This window comes from Symphalangus syndactylus, chromosome 10 (assembly GCF_028878055.3).
Source record: "Symphalangus syndactylus isolate Jambi chromosome 10, NHGRI_mSymSyn1-v2.1_pri, whole genome shotgun sequence".
NCBI lineage: Eukaryota > Metazoa > Chordata > Mammalia > Primates > Hylobatidae > Symphalangus > Symphalangus syndactylus.
The window spans coordinates 135,540,885-135,563,057 of NC_072432.2; the positions used below are offsets into that span (position 1 = coordinate 135,540,885).

The 22,173-nt window shown below is 39.5% G+C and overlaps 1 protein-coding gene across 7 annotated transcripts in view; it reads left to right on the forward strand.

The window, feature by feature from the left end:
- HOOK3 (hook microtubule tethering protein 3) overlaps window positions 1-22,173 on the forward strand; it is a 129,926-nt gene that overhangs the window by 24,693 nt on the left and 83,060 nt on the right. For all 7 annotated transcript variants that reach the window (XM_055296107.2, XM_055296108.2, XM_055296113.2 and 4 more), the window contains 3 exons: window positions 1,545-1,617; window positions 6,101-6,151; window positions 17,770-17,902. In XM_055296107.2, the coding sequence (XP_055152082.1) occupies window positions 1,545-1,617; window positions 6,101-6,151; window positions 17,770-17,902 (257 nt within the window). The remainder of the gene's footprint in view (window positions 1-1,544; window positions 1,618-6,100; window positions 6,152-17,769; window positions 17,903-22,173) is intronic.

The window sequence follows — 22,173 nt, forward strand, 5'->3', positions numbered from 1 at the left end:
CTAATTTGAGTAAAATTTAATACTGATTGTGTATTTATCAGTATGAGTTACAGTAAAAGTTGAAACATACTTTTTTTCTTAACCTATCAGTCTCATTGTCATTCTGTTTTTTTTTTTTTGAGGTGAATAGAGACAGTTGTGGTGTTATGGAAAGATTTTTGGACTTAGCAATTGCTCAAGCAGGACAAACTTAGGTGTTCTGTGTGTGTCCTTAGATACGTAATTTAATTTTTAGAGGATCAATTTCAAAACCTGCAAAATGAGGCTCATGCTGGGTTTGAAAAGTTTTGTTCTCCCTCCCTCCGTCCCTTCCTTCCTTCCTTCCTTCCTAGTGTTTATTAGAAATATGGGAAATTTTCCCATAGAAAATTTTTCTAGGAAAATATAAAGGATATTCAGATTCTATCCTCGTTTCAATATGTTTGTCCACACCAGTGTTTTATCTTAAATTTTAAGTCTTTTGCAAACAGCAATGGTGTTCAGATGTGTCCAAAGCCTAGTACTACATCTGAGAAAATAGATTCTCGGTATATATTATGTGAAGAAATCAGAATTTAGTGATGTTATGGGTGACCTTTGAAGTATTAGGTGATGTAGTTCATTGAAATATTAACTGAAAAAGTTATTTTAACTTTCTTTGTATATTTTTCAGTTTAAAGACTGTGTCATTGGCCAGGGGTGATGGCTCATGCCTGTAATCCCAGCACTTTGGGAGGCCGAGGTGGATGAATCACCTGAGGTCAGGAGTTCAAGACCGGCCTGGCCAACATGGTGAAACCCCGTCTCTACTAAAAATACAAAAATTAGCCGGGTGTGGTGGTGTGGGCCTATAATCCTAGCTACTTGGGAGGCTGAGGTGGGAGAATCGCTTAAACCCGGAAGGTAGAGGTTGCAGTGAGCCGAGATCGCACCATTGCACTCCAGCTTGCCTGGGTGATGGAGCGAGACTCTATCTCAAAAAAAAAAAAAACAAACTAAAACAAAAAACTGTGTCATTGATTATGTGTTAACAGTCAAGTTGACTTTTGGAAAGTCTGCAATTATGGTAGATTCTTGCCTGGTTTTTTGTTGTTGTTGTTTTTGTTGTTTTTTTTTTTTTTTTGAGACAGGGTCTCACTCTGTTGCCCAGGCTGGAGTGCAGTGGTGTAATCTCGGCTCACTGCAACCTCTGCCTCCCGGGTTCAAGGGATTCTCCCACCTCAGCCTCCTCAGTAGCTGGGATTACAGGCGTGTCCCACCACACCCGGCTAATTTTTGTATTTCTAGTAGAGACAAGGTTTCACCATGTTGGCCAGGTGTGGTCTTGAACTCCTGACCTCAAGTGATCTGCCCACCTCAGCCTCCCAATGTGCTGGGATTACAGGGTGAGCCACCATACCTGGCTAACTTGACTGTTACTAACATGTAAAGTTATTTCGTGGCTGATATGTGTCAAATACATTTTTATGTTGCAGTTAAGTGATGATATGGGATGAGATTCAATTTTCTTTGTTTAGCTTGATAGCTACATGATCTTAATATGTAAGCTTTTTCTTATTTTGCAGAGATCCTGCATATTTTGATGAAAATTGGCTAAACAGAATCAAAACTGAAGTAGGAGATAATTGGAGGCTAAAGGTATTTTATTTTTCCATCTGTTAAATATTTAAATATTTGTATGTGTATAATATCGGTTGATTTTTTTTTCTCTGATGTGTCCAGTGAGCTTTCGAAGCTTAGGTAGCCTGTAATGAAATAATGTAGAATTGAAGATTGAACTCACCTGGAGTTGTGGACCTAGGCATAACATGAGTCAGTGATGCATAGCAATTAAGGGCATGGAGCCAGTGTGCCTGTGTCCACATCATAGCTCTGCCATTTACTGTCTATGGGGAAGTGTTGTGACCTTCCTTTGCCGTGGTTTCCCCATTTGTAAAATGAGGATTAATATAGCTTCTACCTCACAGAAATGAGTTACTATTATGTCAAGTACTTAGAATAGTGCACGTGGTAGTTATAATGAGATAACATTGATCATTATTAACTGTATCATAAACACTCAGAGAATGAAACATTTTCATTTCCTTCCTAGTAACTTTTAAGTATTTTACAAGTTTCTTTAACCAAAACTTACAATAAGAAAAAAAGTTTACATTGCAACCAATTTCCCACCTAAATGTGTGTGTGTATATAGCTGAACAGGTTTTTACCCTTACGTTAGGCAGTGATGTTTTCATTTTATTTTTGAAAATGTTTGTGTAATCCACTAAATTATTTTTTTAACTTTATATTTTGTTTTTTGTTTTTTGAGATGGAGTCTTCTCTGTCCCCCAGGCTGGAAAGCAGTGGTTCAATCTTGGCTCACTGCAACCTTTGCCTCCCTGGTTCAAGTGATTCTCCTGCCTCAGCCTCCCAAGGAGGTAGGATTACAGGCATCTGCCACCACACCCAGCTAATTTTTGCATTTTTGTAGAGACGGGGTTTCACCCTGTTGACCAGGCTGGTCTCAAACTCCTGATCTCAGGTGATCCGCCCGCCTTGGCCTCCCAAAGTGCTGGAATTACAAGCATCAGCCACCAAGCCTGGCCTATATTTTGAAATAATTATAGATTCACAAGGAGTTGCAAAAAACGTGTACTAAGAGGTTATGTGTACCTTTTACCCAGTTTCTCCAGTGGTAACATCTTGCATAACTATAATACAATATCAAAACTAGGGAACTTGCATTGGTACAGTCCATATTTCATTCAAATTTCACCAAGGTTACTTGTACTCTGTGTTAGTGTGTGCAGTACAGTGTAGCTCTGTCTCATGTGTAGCTTTGTGTAACTACCACCACAGTGAAGACCCAGAACTATTCCGTCACCACACAGCTTCCTGTGCTGCTTCTATAACCACATCCACACCACCCCTAATCCCGTGCAACCCCTAATTTGTTCTCCATCTCTGTGATTTTGTTAACATTAAATTGATTGTTATGACCCAGTAGTTGTCATTTCTGGCAGTGTGGAGAAACCTGTGACAATTTCTTTTTGATACAGACTGGTGAAGACTCAGACATACAAATGATTTAAGCATGCGAGGCCCCTGAACTTAAGACATGTTCAGCTTGAGTTGTCTTTGTATTTTCCCGAAGAAACATGTTTGATAAGAAAAGTATTTATTTGTTGCTTAAGTATTGGGTTTGCCAAAATCTAATTCCTTCTTTTTACTAAGCTAGTGAATGAAAACTGTTTAATGGCACGGTTTTTTTTTTTTTGGTTTGTTTTTTGAGACAGAGTCTCACCTTGTCACCCAGGCTGTAGTGCAGTGGTGCAATCTCGGCTCGCTGCAACCTCCACCTCCCGAGTTCAAAAGATTTTCCTGCCTCAGTCTCCCGAGTAGCTGGGACTACAGGCACACGCCATGATGCCCGGCTAATTTTTGTATTTTTTAGTAGAGACAGGGTTTCATCATGTTGGCTAGGCTGGTCTTGAACTCCTAACCTCAGGTGATTTGCCCGCCTTGGCCTCCGAAAGTGCTGGGATTACAGGTGTGAGCCATTGCGCCCGACCGGCCCTGTTTTAATTTCTAAACAGTCTTTCAAGGACAAGCTATTTATTTATTTTTATTTACTTTTTTTTTGAGACAGGGTCTCACTCTGTCACCCAGGATAGAGTACAGTGGCACAGTCTCAGCTCACTGCAACCTCCACCTCCTGAGCTCAACCAATCCTCCTACCTCAGCCTTTCAAATAGCTGGGACTACAGGCGCATGCCAACACACCAGGCTAATGTTTTAAATTTTTATAGGGATGAGGTCTTGCTATATGCTCAGTCTGGTCTCGAACTCCTGGGCTCGAGCCATCCTCCTGCCTCAACCTGGCAGGCCAGGCGCAGTGGCTCAAGCCTGTAATCCCAGCACTTTGGGAGGTCAAGGTGGGTGGATCACTTGCGGTCAGGAGTTTGAGACCAGCCTAGCCAACATGGTGAATCCCCATTTCTAGTAAAAATACAAAAATTAGGCCTGGCATGGTGGGTCACGCCTGTAATCCCAGCACTTTGGGAGGGCGAGGTGGGTGGATCACAGGTCAAGAGATGGAAACTATCCTGGCCAACGTGGTGAAACCCCATTGTACTAAAAATACAAAAATTAGCTGGACATGGTGTTGCGAGCCTGTAGTCCCAGCTACTTGGGAAGCTGAGGCAAGAGAATCACTTGAACCTGGGAGGCGGAGGTTGCAGTGAGCCAAGATGGCGCCACTGCACTCCAGTCTGGCGACAGAGCGAGACTCCGTCTCAAAAAAAAAAAAAAAAAAAAATTAGGTGTGGTGGCAGGCACCTATAATTCCAGCTACCTGGGAGGCTGAGGCATGAGAATTGCTTGAACCCAGGAGGCAGAGGTTACAGTGAGCTGAGATTGTGCCACTGTACTCCAGCCTCGGCGACAGAGCAAGACTCAGTCTCAAAAAAAAAAAAAAGATTTTTTAATGTTATGGCATGTTTAAAACAATTTATGATGTTTAAAATAGTGCTACTAATCATTTTGTGTCTGCTTACTGGCTTGATCAGAGGGAGTTGTGTATCTCCTCCCAGCAGGCACATAGATAGATACATATACCCACATATACTGTCTCCAGTGTCATGAGTAGGGCAGTGGTAGTATATGGAGACAGGTAGAAAAGTTTATCATAGTCTTAATATTCAGGACTGAACTTCTTATTCTCTATACTTTATTTTATGCTATACTTCAGTTTTATGATGCAATTGATTAAAGACAAGATATACAACCGGCCACAGTGGCTCACGCCTGTAATCCCAACACTTTGGGAGGCCAAGGTGGGTGAATCACCTGAGGTCAGAAGTTCGAGACCAGCCTGGCCAACATGGTGAAACCCCGTCTCTACTAAAAATACAAAAATTAGCCGGGTGTGGTGGCAGGCACCTGTAATCCCAGCTACTCAGAAGGCTGAGGCAGGAGAATTGCTTGAACCTGGGAGGCAGAGGTTGCAGTGAGCCAAGATCGCGCCATTGCACTCCAGCCTGCCTGGGCAACAGAGGGAGACTCTGTCTCAAAAAAATAAATACATAAATGAAGATAAGATATAGCTTTTTGTGATGTGACTTAAAAAACTACCATTTTAAATGAATGGTAGTTGATTTTCAAGGCATTCTAATTTCAAATATTAAAAATATGGGAAAATGAACATCCTAGAATGAAAGAAATAAAGCATATTATATGCATTTTCCATATCTACAAATTTTTCTAGACGTTTAAGCATGTTTATTTTATGAGACCTGTAAAGATAAATAAGCAAGTTTTCAGTTTATTTTCTTCCTTACAAATAAATACGCCTTTAATTAAGTGCTGGATCACATTGCTGTGATTCAGGCTCTTATTTGAAAGCCTCAGTCCCTACTAGCTTCTTCTCTAGGATGCCTCAACTACAGACACCACCCAGGGACAGCTAGATCAATAAAATAATCAACTATATCACATGCGCATTTAACCTAACAAAACTGTATGAGTCGGGTCAAACAAAAAGAAAACAATTATAGTTTACAATAAATAGGGCAGGTGATTCTGCCCATTCTTCACCTAACATTATGGCTCATAAATATTTACTTTGATGTTCAACTGAAGAAACAGTTTTTTTTTTCTGGTAGGGGAAGAATTTAAAGATATACTTCATGGGTTATTTTAAAGAGATTTTACTATAATTTTTGCTTAATACTCTCTTTAGAACTTAATTTCTATGTAGATGCAGTTTGACTTTTCTAGGGAGAATAGCTCTGAACTCAAGTCTTCATCAAGTATGGCATATTTTTACTTTACCCACAGAAAACCTAAATAATTTAATCTTATTGTTAAGTCTCATTCAGTTACCCTCCAGTTGTTTTCAGTGTGGTCATAACATTGAAAATTCTACATAATTGGAGACATCTTTTGTTTTATAAATCTCTTGGATTATATAATAGTACTTTTTGATGATGATGGTAATTCAATATGCCTTTGAATTTTATTTGTTAATATTTACTTTATGATTAACTGCAGTGACTAGTTGGCTCAGAAATTTTTTATGTTAAATTATGTTTTGATGTGTCTTGCCTTTTACCCAGTTGTTTTCTCTCTCTTTAAACAGATAAGCAACTTAAAGAAAATTTTAAAAGGAATCTTGGATTATAATCATGAGGTAAAGACTTTTTTCTCATTCTGCTTAGAAGTATTACTATAGGATAGTTTAATTTTATAATAGTTTCAAGTTAAGGAAAAATTGCTTTCAAAATTAATAATCAGTTTATCCTTCATTTTATAGTTTCTATAATAGGATGATGGTTCAACCAACCATCTGTCAGTCAGTTAATAGATGGATGATCCTTTTCACTGTATTATGGGTAGTTTGTAGATGATTACTAATTAATGTCACATTTTACTTTATGTCATCTATTAATTCTGTCTTTTTTTCCTTTACTTGTGAAGATAGTTTTAGAGTTCATGCACCATTGTCTACTCTCATTTTATTCCTTGGCAAACCCCCCACCCCTAGATGAATTCAGTTTGTCCTCTGAGTCTGCATCAGAACAGTCAGACATTGCTGGGGAAGAAATCAGGCAGTGGAAATAACTAGTTTTAGTTTAAATTTTATGATCAAAGATGCCAAATGGACACAACACCATACCCTAGTTATTTCCCTACTGTGTTTTCCTACAAGCTTACCTGCATTTAGTACCCATGTTTATACCCGTAGCACTGATCTTCCCCATCTCAGTAAGTGACCCTACCATTCACCCTGTTACTCAAGCCCAGAACCTAGAAAGCCTCCTATAGTCCTTCTTTCTTCCAATATCATCTGCAAGACCCATTAGTCAAACCTTCAGAATAGAGCTTGCTCCATCTGTGTGGCCACCAGCTATGCCAAGCCATCATTCACTCTTGCTTAGATTACTGAAGTAGTCTCGCTGGTGACCCTGATTTCACTGTTGCATTATTTTTAAAAATTTAAAGGTGATCACATCAGTCTCCTCCTTAAAGTCCTCTGTGGTTTCCCCTTGCATTGAGAATCACATCCACATTCTTACCATGAACGACTTCCTAACTACTTTTCCCACACCTAAGGCACTGGAGCCACATCCTCTGCTTCTGTGCCTGAAATCTGCTAAGTCCTTTTCTTCCTTAGTCTTTGCCCCACTGCTGTTGCTGTGTGCAGCCTTCTTCCCTCAGCTCCTGGCATTTCTTGCTCTTGCTTATTTGAACTTTCTGTTACCTCCTTACAGAGACTTTCTCTGAACATGTGCTGCCTCAGCCAGGGCCACATTCACCCCTCAGCCCCATTATTCGGTCACATCACCCTGTTTATTCCCTTTAATCCTGGCCATATCAGCAGTCTCCTTATTTGTTGGTTTATTTGGTTGTCTCACCCCATTATATTCTTCTCTTCTCTCTCTCTCTTTTTTTTTTTTTTTTTTTGAGATGGAGTCTCGCTCTGTCACCCAGTCTGTAGTGCAGTGGCGCAATCTCAGCTCACTGCAAGCTCTGCCTCCCGGGTTCATGCCATTCTCCTGCCTCAGCCTCCCAAGTAGCTGGGAATACAGGCACCCGCTACTACGCCTGGCTAATTTTTTTGTATTTTTAGTAGAGATGGGGTTTCACCGTGTTAGCCAGGATGGTCTCGATCTCCTGACCTCGTGATCCGCCCACCTCGGCCTCCCAGAGTGCTGGGATTACAGGCGTGAGCCACCGCGCCTTCCCTTCCCTTTCCTCTTCCCGTCCCATCCTTTCCTTTTTGACAGATTCTCGCTGTGTCACCCAGGGTAGAGTGCAGTAGCGCGACCTCGGCTCACTGCAACCTCCGCCTCCTGGGTTCATGCTATTCTCCTGTCCCAGCTTCCCGAGAAGCTGGGACTACAGGCACGTACCACCACGCCCAGCTAATTTTTGTATTTTTGGTAGAGACAGGGTTTCACCATATTGGCCAGGCTGGTCTCAGACTCCTGACCTTGTGATCCACTAACCTCGGCCTCCCAAAGTGCCTGAGCCACTGTGCCTGGCCACCCCATTATATTCTTAGAGCCATGAAATGAGGTTGGAGCCAGACCTCATGTAGTCATTGGTACATCCCAGCCCTCAGGACAGTGCTATTACACTGCAGGCACTCAGGGTTTCCAATCATGTCAAAAAAAAATTAATTTCCAAGAAAAACATGATATTTAAGATACATGTAAGTGCGAACGTAGGGTTGGTATTAGACACGTTGACAAAAAGTGTTTTTTTTCCTTCAACCAGAAGTACTTATATTTACTAGATCTTTTTTTTTTTTTTTTTTTTTTTTTTCTTGAGATGGAGTCTTGCTCTGTCGCCCAGGCTGGAGTGCAGTGGCGCAATCTCGGCTCGCTGCAAGCTCCGCCTCCCGGGTTCACGCCATTCTCCTGCCTCAGCCTCTCCGAGTAGCTGGGACTACAGGCGCCCGCCACCACGCCCAGCTAATTTTTTGTATTTTTAGTAGAGACGGGGTTTCACCGTGGTCTCGATCTCCTGACCTCATGATCCGCCCACCTCGGCCTCCCAAAGTGCTGGGATTACAAGCGTGAGCCACCGTGCCTGGCCATATTTACTAGATCTTTTGGGCTTAGAAGAGGTGATTGGTTTTGTTCTGAGCATCATGCCTATTATATGAAAAAAGGTAGTTTTTAATGAAGTATTGTAGTAAAAAAAGAATAGAAAATGTATGGCATTGAAGATAGTGATGCTGTTTCAGGAGTGTCCTCCTGAGCCAGGTCTCTCACTCAGTGGAAGCCACACAGAGGAAATCTGAGCCATTATCCTCATCATACATGAGAAGCCGAGGCTCATGTGCACCTCTTTCTCTTCCCTTCTTGTAATTTTTCTTTTTTTTCTCCCCCTCACCCAGCCCCCTGACATTTTTGGGTCCTCGGCCTACTGGTGTTACCTGTAGCCCCACATAGCATCCCCTAGCCTGAGTGTGCCTGAGAGGAAGAAGAAATCCAGTCTCTGAAAATGGTGTGGTCTGAAAATGGTGTGGTGTCTTTGGAACTTATACCCTTTTAGAAACCTAATTATATTCATTACTACATGATTAGGAGAACGAGTTGGAGCATGAGTAAAACTAAAATCAGTATGTGTAGTTGGAGTTTGCTTAATTTGAGCCTACACTGCCATTTAGTGAGCCCATACCTATAAGATTCGGTATCAGCTTCCCTATTTATTCTCATAGCCCAAGGTTCTTTTCCTTCTTACTGCCTACTGTGATTTGTATTATATATTTCTTTGTGCATTTAGTAATTCATTTTATGTGTTCTACTTCATAAACTAGATGAAGGTGCTTACCTATATATTTAAACGTTTTGCAAATGCATACTTCTTTGACACCATAGTTCTATTTCTAGAAATTGGTCTTTAAGAACTACATTAGGTTATCCACCTCATTATTTCATAGTAGGCAAAAATTGAATATAACCCAATGTCTAACAATAAGAAAATTATGAAACATGTTGTAGGACAAATGCCATTCAGCCATGAAAATACATATTTATAAATATTCTTTAATAATATAAAAGTGTGAGATTGTATATGCCATATGATACCAGTTTTACATGAATATACATAAATATGTTTATAAAAATGTGTATGCAGGTCCACAATTTAGGTTCCCAATCCTTTAGGCCAGATTGATTTTGGAATTCAGAGTTTTTCAGATTTTTAGAAAGGTAACATGATGCATACACCACGTATTGTGTAAATACCTCAGTGGGGCCTGGGGTTACACCATTATTCCATTATATTAACATTTCTGCAGCAAAACGTAACGTTATTCACTCTAGGATAAACAAAAAGAATAAATTAATGGTTCTGTCATTACCTTTCACCCTCCTCCTGGGAATTCCTTTGTCTTTCTCCTATCTTATTTTGCTTGCTGAATTCTGTGTATTTCTCTTTCTTGGTTTACTTTCATGTTTTGGTAGAGCTCATTTTCCAGTGGCATCTTCAGAAAAATACATGATAGATACTTATTTTAAGCTCCAAAAATCTGAAAATAATCTTAGTTCTCTTTACACTGTGGTTGAGTTGAATATGGAATTCCAGGTTGGAGGTCATCCCTCTGTATTTTGAAATCATTGCTCCATGCCCTCTGGCTTCCAGTGCTGCTGCTAACATCTCTCATGTGGACTCCCACTCCCTGTTGGTAACTTGTTCACTTTCTGGAACCTTTTAGGTCCTTTTTATCTCCATGTTCATGCTGCTGTGCTTTGGTATGAGAAGGAGTTTTTTCGTTGTTGTTTTCTTTTGTTTTATTGCGCTTGGCACTTAGCACACCCTTAAAATCTGAATGCCTACTAGCTTTAGTTTTAGGAAATTTTCTTCTTATTATTATTTATTTTATCTCATTTATTTTATTACTTTATTTTTCTTTACTTTATCCTCTTTCTGAACTATTTAGCTATTGAACCTCCTGGGTTAATCCTTTAATTATCTAACCCTTTCTCTTGTTTTCTCTCTCGTGTTTTTGCTGTACTGACTGAGATGATTATACACCTTCTTCTAGCTTGCCTGTTGAATTTTTCATTTCTGCTATCACATTTTTAATTTGCAAGACTGCTTTTTGTTTTCTGAATGTAACTTTTATATCCTGTTCTTGCTTATGCTTATGAATATAATAGTTTCTCTTATCTCTATGAGAATATTAATCATAGATTTTTTTTACTTTCATATGTTTTTTTAATTATTATACTTTAAGTTCTGAGATACATGTGCAGAACATGCAGGTTTATTACATAGCTATACACGTGCCATGGTGGTTTGCTGCACCCATCAACCCGTCATCTATATTAGGTATTTCTCCTAATGCTATCCCTCCCCTAGCCCCCCACCCCCTCAACAGGCTCCAGTGGATGATGTTCCCTCCCTGTGTTCATGTGTTCTCACTGTTCAATTCCCACCCATGAGTGAGAACATGCGATGTTTGGTTTTCTGTCCTTGTGATAGTTTGCTCAGAATGATGGTTTCTGAGCTTCATCCATGTCCCTGCAAAGGACATGAACTCATCCTTTTTTATGGCTGCATGGTATTCCATGGTATATATGTGCCACATTTTCTTTATCCGGTCTATCATTGATGGGCATTTGGGTTGGTTCCAAGTCTTTGCTATTGTGAATAGTGCTGCAATAAATGTGTGCATGTCTTTATAGTAGATTGATTTATAATCCTTTGGGTATATACCCAGTAATGGGATTGCTGGGTCAAATGATATTTCTGGTTCTAGATCCTTGAGGAATCGCCACACTGTCTTCCACAATGGTTGAACTAATTTACACTCCCACCAACCGTGTAAAAGCATTCCTATTTCTCCATATCCTCTCCAACATCTATTGTTTCCTTACTTTTTAATGATCGCCATTCTAACTGGTGTGAGATGGTATCTCATTGTGGTTTTGATTTGCATTTCTCTAGTGACCAATGATGGTGAGCTTTTTTTCATGTTTACTGGCCATATAAATGTCTTCTTTTGATAAGTGTCTGTTCATAACCTTTGCCCACTTTTTGATGGGGTTGTTTGATTTCTTCTTGTACATTTGTTTAAGTTCCTTGTAGATTCTGGATATTAGCCCTTTGTCAGATGGGTAGATTGCAAAAATTTTCTCCCATTCTGTAGGTTGCCTTTTCACTCTGATGATAGTTTCTTTTGCTGTGCAGAGGCTCTTTAGTTTACTTAGATCCCATTTGTCAATTTTGGCTTTTGTTGCAGTTGCTTTTGGTGTTTTAGTCATGAAGTCTTTGCCCATGCCTATGTCCTGAATGGTGTTGCCTAGGTTTTCTTCTAGGGTTTTTATGGTTTTAGGTCTTACATTTAAGTCTTTAATCCATCTTGAGTTAATTTTTGTATAAGGTGTAAGGAAGGGGTCCAGTTTCAGTTTTCTGCATATGGCTAGCCAGTTTTTCCAGCACTATTTATTAAATAGGGAATCCTTTTCCCATTGCTTGTTTTTGTCAGGTTTGTCAAAGATCAGATGGTTGTAGATGTGTGGCATTATTTCTGAGGCCTCTGTTCTGTTCCATTGGTCTGTATATCTGCTTTGGTACCAGTACCATGCTGTTTTGGTTACTGTAGCCTTGTAGTATAGTTTGAAGTCAAATATTGTGATGCCTCCAGCTTTGTTCTTTTTGCTTAGGATTGTCTTGGCTATACTGGCTCTTTTTTGATTCCATATGAAATTTAAAGTAGTTTTTTCTAATTCTTTGAAGAAAGTCAGTGGTAGCTGTATGGGGATACCATTGAATCTATAAATTGCTTTGGGCAGGATGGCCATTTTCACGATATTGGTTCTTGCTATCCATGAGCATGGAATATTTGTTCATTTGTTTGTGTCCGCTCTTATTTCCTTGAGCAGTGGTTTGTAGTTCTCCTTGAAGAGGTCCTTCACATCCCTTGTAAGTTGTGTATTCCTAGGTATTTTATTCTCTTAGTAGCAATTGCGAATGGGAGTTGACTTATGATTTGGCTATTTGTGTGTTATTGGTGTATAGGAATGCTTGTGATTTTTGCACATTGATTTTGTATCCTGAGACTTTGCTGAAGTTGCTTATCAGCTTAAGGAGATTTTGGGCTGAGACGATGGGGTTTTCTAAATGTACAATCATGTCATCTGCAAACAGAGACAAGTTGGCTTCTTCTCTTCCTATTTGAATATCCTTTATTTCTTTCTCTTGCCTGATTGCCCTGGCCAGAACTTCCAATACTGTGTTGAATAGGAGTGGTGAGAGAGGACATCCTTGTCTTGTGCCAGTTTTCAAAGGGAATGCTTCCAGCTTTTGCCCATTCAGTATGATATTGGCTGTGGGTTTGTCATAAACAGCTGTTACTATTTTGAGATACATTCCATCAATACCTAGTTTATTGAGAGTTTTTAGCATGAAGGGGTGTTGAATTTTATTGAAGGCCTTTTCTGCATCTATTGAGATAATCCTATGGTTTTTGTCATTGATTCTGTTTATGTGATGTATTACGTTTACTGATTTGAGTATGTTGAACCAGCCTTACATCCCAGGGATGAAGCCAACTTGATGGTGGTGGATAAGCTTTTTGATGTGCTGCTGGATTCAGTTTGTCAGTATTTTATTGAGGATTTTTGCATCGATGTTCATCAGAGATATTGGCCTGAAATTTTCTTTTTTTGTTGTGTTTCTGTCAGGTTTTGGTGTCAGGATGATACTGGCCTCGTAAAATGAGTTAGGGAGGAGTACCTCTTTTTCTGTTGTTTGGAATAGTTTCAGAAGGAATGGTACCGGCTCCTCTTTGTACCTCTGGTAGAATTCAGCTGTGAATCCATCTCCTGGGCTTTTTTTGGTTGGTAAGGTATTACTGCCTTAATTTCAGAACTTGTTATTGGTGTATTCAGGGATTTGACTTCTTTTCTGGTTTAGTCTTGGGAGGATGTATGTATCTAGAAATTTATCCATTTCTTCTAGATTTTCTAGTTTATTTGCATAGAGATGTTTACAGTATTCTCTGATGGTAGTTTGTATTTCTGTGGGATCAGTGGTGATATCCTATTTATCATTTTTTATTGTGTCTATTTGATTCTTCTCTCTTTTCTTCTTATTAGTCTGGCTAGTGGTCTATTTTGTTAAACTTTTAAAAAAACCCAGCTCCTGGATTCATTGATTTTTTTTTTGAAGGGTTTTTTGTGTCTCTGTCTCTTTCAGTTCTGCTCTGATCTTAGTTATTTCTTGTCTTCTGCTAGCTTTTGAATTTCTTTGCTCTTGCTTCTCTAGTTCTTTTGATTGTGATGTTAGGGTGTCGATTTCAGATCTTTCCTGCTTTCTCCTATGGGCATTTAGTGCTATAAATTTCCCTCTAAACACTGCTTTAGCTGTGTCCCAGAGATTCTGGTACATTGTGTCTTTGTTCTCATTTGTTTCAAAGAACTTACTTATTTCTACCTGAATTTCGTTACGTACCCAGTAGTCATTCAGGAGCAGGTTGTTCAGTTTCCATGTAGTTGTGCAGTTTTGAATGAATTTCTTAATCCTCAGTTCTAATCTGATTGCACTGTGGTCTGAGAAACTGTTATGATTTCTGTTCTTTTGCATTTACTGAGGAGTGTTTTACTTCCAATTATGTGGTCAATTTTAGAATAAGTGCGATGTGCTGAGAAGAATGTATATTCTGTTGATTTGGGGTGGAGAGTTCTGTAGATGTCTATTAGGTCTGCTTGGTCCAGAGCTGAGTTCAAGTCCTGAATATCCTTGTTAATTTTTTGTCTCGTTGATCTAATATTGACAGTGGGGTGTTAAAGTCTCCCACTATTGTTGTGTGGGAGTCTAAGTCTCTTTGTAGATATCTAAGGACTTGCTTTATGAATCTGGGTGCTCCTGTATTGGGTGCATATATATTTAGGATAGCTAGCTCTTCTTGTTGAATTGATCCCTTTACCATTATGTAATGGTATTCTTTGTCTCTTTTGATCTTTGGTGGTTTAAAGTCTGTTTTATCAGAGACTAGTATTGCAACCCCTGCTTTTTTTTTTTTTGCTTTCCATTTGCTTGGTAAATCTTCCTGCATCCCTTTATTTTGAGCCTATGTGTGTCTTTGCATGTGAGGTGAGTTTCCTGAATACAGCACATTGATGGGTCTTGACTCTTCATCCAATTTGCTAGTCTGTGCCTTTAAATTGGGGCATTTAGCCCATTTACATTTAAGGTTAATATTGTTATGTGTGAATTTGATCCTATCATTATGATGCTAGTGGTTATTTTGCCTATTAGTTGATGCAGTTTCTTCATAGTGTTGATGGTCTTTACAACTTGGTATGTTTTTGCAGCGGCTGGTACCAGTTTTTCCTTGCCGTATTTAGTGCTTCCTTCAGGAGCTCTTGTAAGGCAGGCCTGGTGGTGACAAAATCTCTCAGCATTTGCTTGTCTGTAAAGGATTTTATTTCTCCTTCGCTTATGAAGCTTAGTTTGGCTGGGTATGAAATTCTGGGTTGAAAATGCTTTTCTTTAGGAATGTTGAATATTGGCCCCCACTCTCTTCTAGCTTGTCAGGTTTCTGAAGAGAGATCTGCTGTTAGTCTGACGGGCTTCCCTTTGTGGGCAACCCGACCTTTCTCTCTGGATGCCCTTAACATTTTTTTCTTCATTTCAACCTTGGTGAATCTGACGATTATGTGTCTTGGGGTTGCTCTTCTTGAGGAATATCTTTGTGGTGTTCTCTGGATTTCCTGAATTTGAACATTGGCCTGTTGTGCTAGGTTGGGGAAGTTTTCCTAGATAATAGCCTGCAGAGTGTTTTCCAACTTGGTTCCATTCTCCCTGTCAGTTCCAGGTACGCCAATCAAACATAGGTTTGGTCTTTTCATTTTGTTTATTTTATTTATTTATTTATTTACTTATTTTTGAGACGGAGTCTCGCTCTGTCACCCAGGCCGGAGTGAGTGCAGTGGCACGATCTCTGCTCACGGGCAACCTCTGCTTCCCAGGTTCAAGCATTTCTCCTGTCTTGGCCTCCCAAGTAGCTGGGACCACAGTCGCCTGCCACCACACCCAACTCATTTTTGTATTTTTAGTAGAGACGAGATTATACCTTATTGGTCAGGCTGGTCTCAAACTTCTGACCTCAGGTGATCCGCCTGCCTCGGCCTCCCGAAGTGCTGGGATTAAAGGCATGAGCTGGCTGGGCACGGTGGCTCACACCTGTAATACCAGCACTTTGGGAGGCTGAGGCAGGCAGATCACGAGGTCAGGATATCTAGACCATCCTGGCTAACACGGTGAAACCCCATCTCTACTAAAAATACAAAAAGAAATTAGGTGGGTGTGATGGTGGGCGCTTGTAGTCCCAGCTACTCGGGAGGCTGAGGCACGAGAATGGTGTGAACCTGGGAGGCAGAGGTTGCAGTGAGCCAAGATCGTGCCACTGCACTCCAGCCTGGGCGACAGAGCGAGACTCTGTCTCAAAAAAAAAAAGGCATGAGCCACTGTGTCTGGCCAGTATTTTCTTTTATATCCTTCTAGGAATTGATTTTCCTATTCAAGGAGAAAAATTTAATTTAATCTGGTTGGTGGTATATTTCTATTCATTTAATTCAATTTGTTTTCCTTATTATTTAGAATAAAACTCACATCTTTGACATAACTTATGAGGACCTAAGTGACATGCCTCCCCCATCCTGACCCCTGGACCTTGTCTTCCACTCCTTCCCCAGCCACACTGACCCTGCTGTTCTTGGAGTTTATCAAGTGCACTCCTCCCTCACAACTTTGCCCATGGTAACCTCTGTGTTGTATCTCCCCACCTATAACTGTGTGGTCTACCTCTTCATTCCAGGATTCTGCTTCTCCCCACCTATAACTGTGTGGTCTACCTCTTCATTCCAGGATTCTGCTCAGTTTTTAACTTAGCGTAGAGGGCTTCTTTGACCATCCATCTAAAATACCAATCCCTTGGCCAAGTACGGTGGCTCACACCTGTAATCTCAGCACTTTCGGAGGCCAGGCAGTTGGATTACTTGAGGTCAGGAGTTTGAGACCAGCCTGACCAACATGGGGAAATCCTGTCTCTACTAAAAATACAAAATTAGCTGGGTGTGGTGGCACATGGCTGTAATCCCAGCTACTTGAGAGGCTGAGGCAGGAGAATCGCTTGAACTTGGGAGTTTGCAGTGAGCCGAGATCATGCCATTGCACTTCAGCCTGGGCAACAAGAGCGAAACTCCATCTCAAAAAAATAAAAAGTAAAATACCAGTCCCGCTCCTCCAAAACCCACATTACTTTTTCATTGTAGAATAAACGTACATTCAGAAAAGCATACCACATGTATATGTACATTTTAAAGGTAATTGTGAAGTGAACAACCATGTAACATAGGTCGGTTGAATGTCACCAGCACCTACCAGGGCTTGTGTTTACCTTCTTGATCACAACCTCTTTCCTCACCTCCTATCCAGGGAAAACCATGATTCCCAGCTTTTTAAATAATTATTTTCTTGTTTGTGTTGATAGTTTTACCACCTGTATGTACATCTAGTTATAGGATGTTTAAAATTTTATTTTCTTTCATTTGCTTCATTATTTGCTTTTTTCTGAGTTTGCTTTCATTGTTTTTGCCTGTTTTTAATGTTGGAGACTTCTCAAATGTTTTAATGGTCCTTGGTTGTTTGTTGACATTTAAAAGTAAACCACTATCAAAAGCTGATTGGAATCTGAGTTGGGGGTGCTTTTTGAGTGGTACATTTCACTGTAGGATTGTCAGGCAGAGACCTGCCCATTTGTCTGCATATGAATCATTGCATGTGGGAACAGTCAATTTCCGTGTAAAGAAATCCTTCATGCTCCTTCCTGACGTAGGTATTTTGCTGCCAGTGTTTTGGGAATCAAATGGAGTGAAGGTGGCTAGTGAGAATCTTACTGTTGGGGACATGAATTTATATTTAATCTCAGCTCTTTCTGGTGCCCCCTAGTTCATAATCTTTTTAGTTCTACTTCTTCAAAGAGTATACACCCATTTCTTCTTGGAGTACTCAGGGTTTTTTTTGTTTGTTTGTTTTTTTGTTTTTTGTTTTTTTTTGCTCGATGTACATGCCACATACCAGAGTAGGGACTAAGTTGCTGTGACTCAAGATAGTTATAATTTAGGTATGGGAGGTAAAAATAGAAATTGGGAGGGAAATGGAACGTAATCACTCTGTCCTTGGCAATGAGTTTCTGGTAATAACAAACTAACCTCGATCAAGTTTTTTTCTTTTTTTTGGTCATATAAATGTAAATGCAATTATAATCCTTTTATCTCCATTCAGATTTTAGGACAGCAAATTAATGACTTTACCCTTCCTGATGTGAACCTTATTGGGGAGCATTCTGATGCAGCAGAGCTTGGAAGGATGCTTCAGCTCATCTTAGGCTGTGCTGTGAACTGTGAACAGAAGCAAGGTAATTTGTTTCAAGTTAGTGTTTGCATTTAAAATAATGAAGGGAAGTAATGTATATTTTATATTTTATATATAAATCACCAGTACCAACAGTAACATCTGTTTAAGGCCACCCCCAAAGAATGCCATTTTCTGCAGTTTTACTAGTAATTTGTTTTTAAGCCTAAATGAATTTTGCATGTTAAAATAAATTTGATTGGGGTGATATTTTTTCTTTTGTGCAATACCACATAATTCCTTGGGTAGATAACTACACTGAATGCAGTGAAATTTGCTGTTAATTTGACAACATCTACCTAATCTGGAAAAAATGAGCAGAGACATACAGCAGTTTAATAGATATTCAGGTCTGCCTTCCCAACATATATCTATAACAGATACTTTCAGCTTTTCCTTTTCCTTTTTCTTTTTTTAGGCATATTGTATTTGGAAAACATTTGCAAGTTTGCCTCTACTGTGGGGAAAAAGAGAGGGAAGCGTATCATTATATGCAATGTTTAAATAATAAAAAGAAATTTTGAATTGGGTTTCCTACCCCAAAATCTGGCAGATACTTTCCCTTAAGAAATTACTCCCTGACTTAAATTTTAGATGGTGCCTTGACTATCTTTTAAAGGAAAGTATAGTATTACATATATCAATATTGTTTCATTTATTTTTAAATAATTGTAAAACTCTTAGAAATACCACAGGAGGCTGGGTACGGTGGCTCATGCCTGTAATCCCAGCACTTTGGGAGGCCACGGTGGGCGGATCACTTGAGGCCAGGAGTTGGAGACCAGCCTGACCAATATGGTGAAACCACATCTCTACTAGAAAAAAAAAAAAAATTAGCTGAGTGTGGAGGCAGACTCCTGTAATCCCAGCTACTCAGGTATCTGAGGCATGAGAATCACTTGAACCTGGGAGGCGGAGGTTGCAATGAGCCAAGATCGCATCACTGCACTCCAGCCTGGGCGACAGAGCAAGACCCTGTCTCAAAAAAAGAGAAAAATGGCACAGGATAGTTTGTAGTAACATACTCTGGCAAGAAAACATTGAAAAACCTGGAAAACCTTGGGATTAATTTTCACATCGATAAACAGGCTTGTAAAATTAATGGGGCTGGGCGCAGTGGCTCACAGCTGTAATCCCAGCACTTTGGGAGGCTGAGGCAGGTGGATCACGAAGTCGGGAGTTTGAGACCAGCCTGGCCAAGATGGTGAAACCCCATCTGTACTAAAAATACAAAAATTAGCCGGGCGCGGTGGTGGGCGCCTGTAATCCCAGCTACTTGTGAGGCTGAGGCAGGAGAATCACTTGAATCCAGGAGGCAGAGGTTGCAGTGAGCCAAGATTGCGCCACTGCACTCTAGCCTGGGCGATAGATCAAGACTTTTTCTCAGAAAAAAATAATAATAAAATAAATTAATGGTGTCTATCACTGCTAGAAAAATTTCTCGCTAAGCGTGTAAATCTGAAAACTTTCATTTTTTCCCATGTCCTTTGTATTGCAATCTAAAATACCCCATTTTAAGCTCCCAGAGCTGAAATAACCCAATATATTCTATCATTATTATTACATTGAAATATGAGATTAAGAGCATGAGCTGCAGTGTGCCTCACCCCGTGAATTTCAACTCGTTTCCACCTCTCGCAGACAATCTCAAGGACATTGAATAGATACTTAACCTCTGTATTTCAGTTTTTTAGTAAAATAGAGATTCATTATAGTACCTACCTCCTAAGGTTATTGTGGAAACTAAATGAGATCATGTGTATAGAACAGTACAGTGTCTTGCACATAGTAGTGGTTCACAGAACATTAGTTATTACTAGGAAATGTGAAAACATTATAAGTTTTACATATAGTATTTTATTTTATTTTATTCTATTTTATTTTATTTTCTCGAGATGGAGTCTTGCTCTGTTGCCCAGGCTGGAGTGCAGTGGTATGATCTCAGCTCACTGCAACTTCTGCCTCCCGGGTTCAAGCGATTCTCCTGCCTCAGCCTCTTGAGTAGCTGGGATTACAGATGTGCACCACCACGCCTGGCTAATGCTCTGTTTTTAGTAGAGACAGGGTTTCATCATGTTGGTCGGGCTGGTCTCAAACTCCTGACCTCAAGTGATCCACCCGCCTTGGCTTCCCAAAGTGCTAGGATTACAGGCATGAGCCACCACCCCAGCCTATATATTAGTATTTTAAAACATTTTCATTCAATTATTTTATCGTGTGCTTTTGTGAACTTTAAGGTAGCCACAATTTTTTAAATGTCATTAGGTGGTGTTCAATGATTATATTTATTTTATCAATAAGTAGAATGTAAATTAGTAAAACTACTAACACAGAATTAGAGAAGGCTATTCTCAGTAAGTTAACTTTTAATTTACAGCTTTTGTTAGTTAAGTGTACTTTTATGTGTACAGCAAGTCCAAGTTGACAGATTTGAACTTTGTTGAAGTTACTTGAAGACTAGCTTTGATATATAGATAATAATATAATTAATATCTTTTTTATAGTTCTTGCAAAGTGCTTATTTAATCTTAAGTATCTTTTTTCCTCTATTGACAACGACTGATTTGCATAGAAATCACTTGTTTTCTAAAAGCTGCAGTTCAAATTTATCGTGCAATAAAGCAGATAAATTTTACCTTAAATTCATTTTCTCTTCTATATTAAATTTATTTCATAAACATTGAACTTATACATTACATTAGGGACTGGGAACACAGTGTTAGAACAGACAAGTGCCTGCCCTCAAGGAACTTGAGTGGAAGGACATTAAATAATGCCACAGATACCCGTATGATGAGCGCAGAGGTGAGTGTTCCACAGCTACAGCTTAAAGGGGGACAGCCTGGGTTTGCGGTCAGGGAAGTCATTTAAGCAAAGCTATGGAAGACAGTGGATTAAGAGTAATGTAAATAGTAGAAGCTGAATGTAGGAAAGACCTAGGTTATCTCTGAGGAATTAAAAAACCCACCACACTATAATTGGAGTATAGTGAGAAAAGGATGAAGGAAAATTAGGCAGGAGACAGGGGCTGTTATAAGTGATGACAGCACAGTATGTTACTATTACTTATGTTGAAGACGATGGATTTTTTTTTTAAGCCCAAAGGTTTTTTTCTTGTTTCCCCACCATTTACCCCTTGTAGTGCAAAACATATTTCTATTAACTTGTTGTTTGTACTTTTTTGGTGTTCCATGGTAAGTTTAATAATAGACAGCATTATTTTCTTGAAGTTATGACTAATTTTATTGGTCTCCAATTCGGTATTTTTTAAAACAATGTATTTCTTTCTCTCTAGCCCCATTCCTATTTTATCATACCATTTTCTCTCTTTCTTTTTTTTTTTTTTTTTTTTTTTTAGGGGGACAGATTCTCGCTCTGTCACCCAGGCTGGAGTGCAGTGGTGTGATCTCAGCTCATTGCAACCTCTGCCTCCCAGGTTCAAGCAATTCTCCTGCTTCAGCCTCATGAGTAGCTGGGATTACAAGTGCACGTGCCACCACGCCCCGCTAATTTTTGTATTTTTAGTAGAGATGGGGTTTCACCATGTTGGTCAAGCTGGTCTCGAACTCCTGACCTCATGATCCTCCTGCCTCGGCCTCCCAAAGCACTGGGATTACAGGCATGAGCCACAGCGCCCGGCCACCATTTTCTTATAGGTAAATTTTAGTTTGCTTATTCAGTTTAGCTCAAGAATCAAATATGGAATTTTCTGCAGTTGTGATCTATGTATATTCCTGGAGTGTCTAACAAGGGTTCTGTCAAAGATTAGGAGATTGGTATATCTAAGATTTGAGACATTAAATCTTTTGAGTAGATGCTTTGATTTTAAGGTGGAAAATAGAAATTAAATTGAAGTTGATTGATATCAGATAATAACTTCTTATGTATCCTTTAAGGAAATTCATTGACTTCTGGAATTCTCCTTAATATGTCGGGGTCTTTGGAAGTGCATAACTGTTGAGAGTCAGCTAATTATATTTACTACAGAATAGGACTAGGAAGACAAAGATGTTACCTATATGCATATTCCTATGGGAAAGAAGATAGTCAATTATAATATTTATTGAAGTTCTCACTCAGACCAAATGTTCTGTAGAAACACCTAGATTGAGTTTCCCCCCAAAATTGTATAAATGATGGAAACTTACTGAACAAAATTTTAACGTCTCATTTGTCTAGATTTAGGATATCCTCTGCTCTCAGGAACATAGTAGAGTGCTAAGAATCAAGTACATGAGTGTCTGAGTGGTTAGATATTAGCTGTCACTGCATATT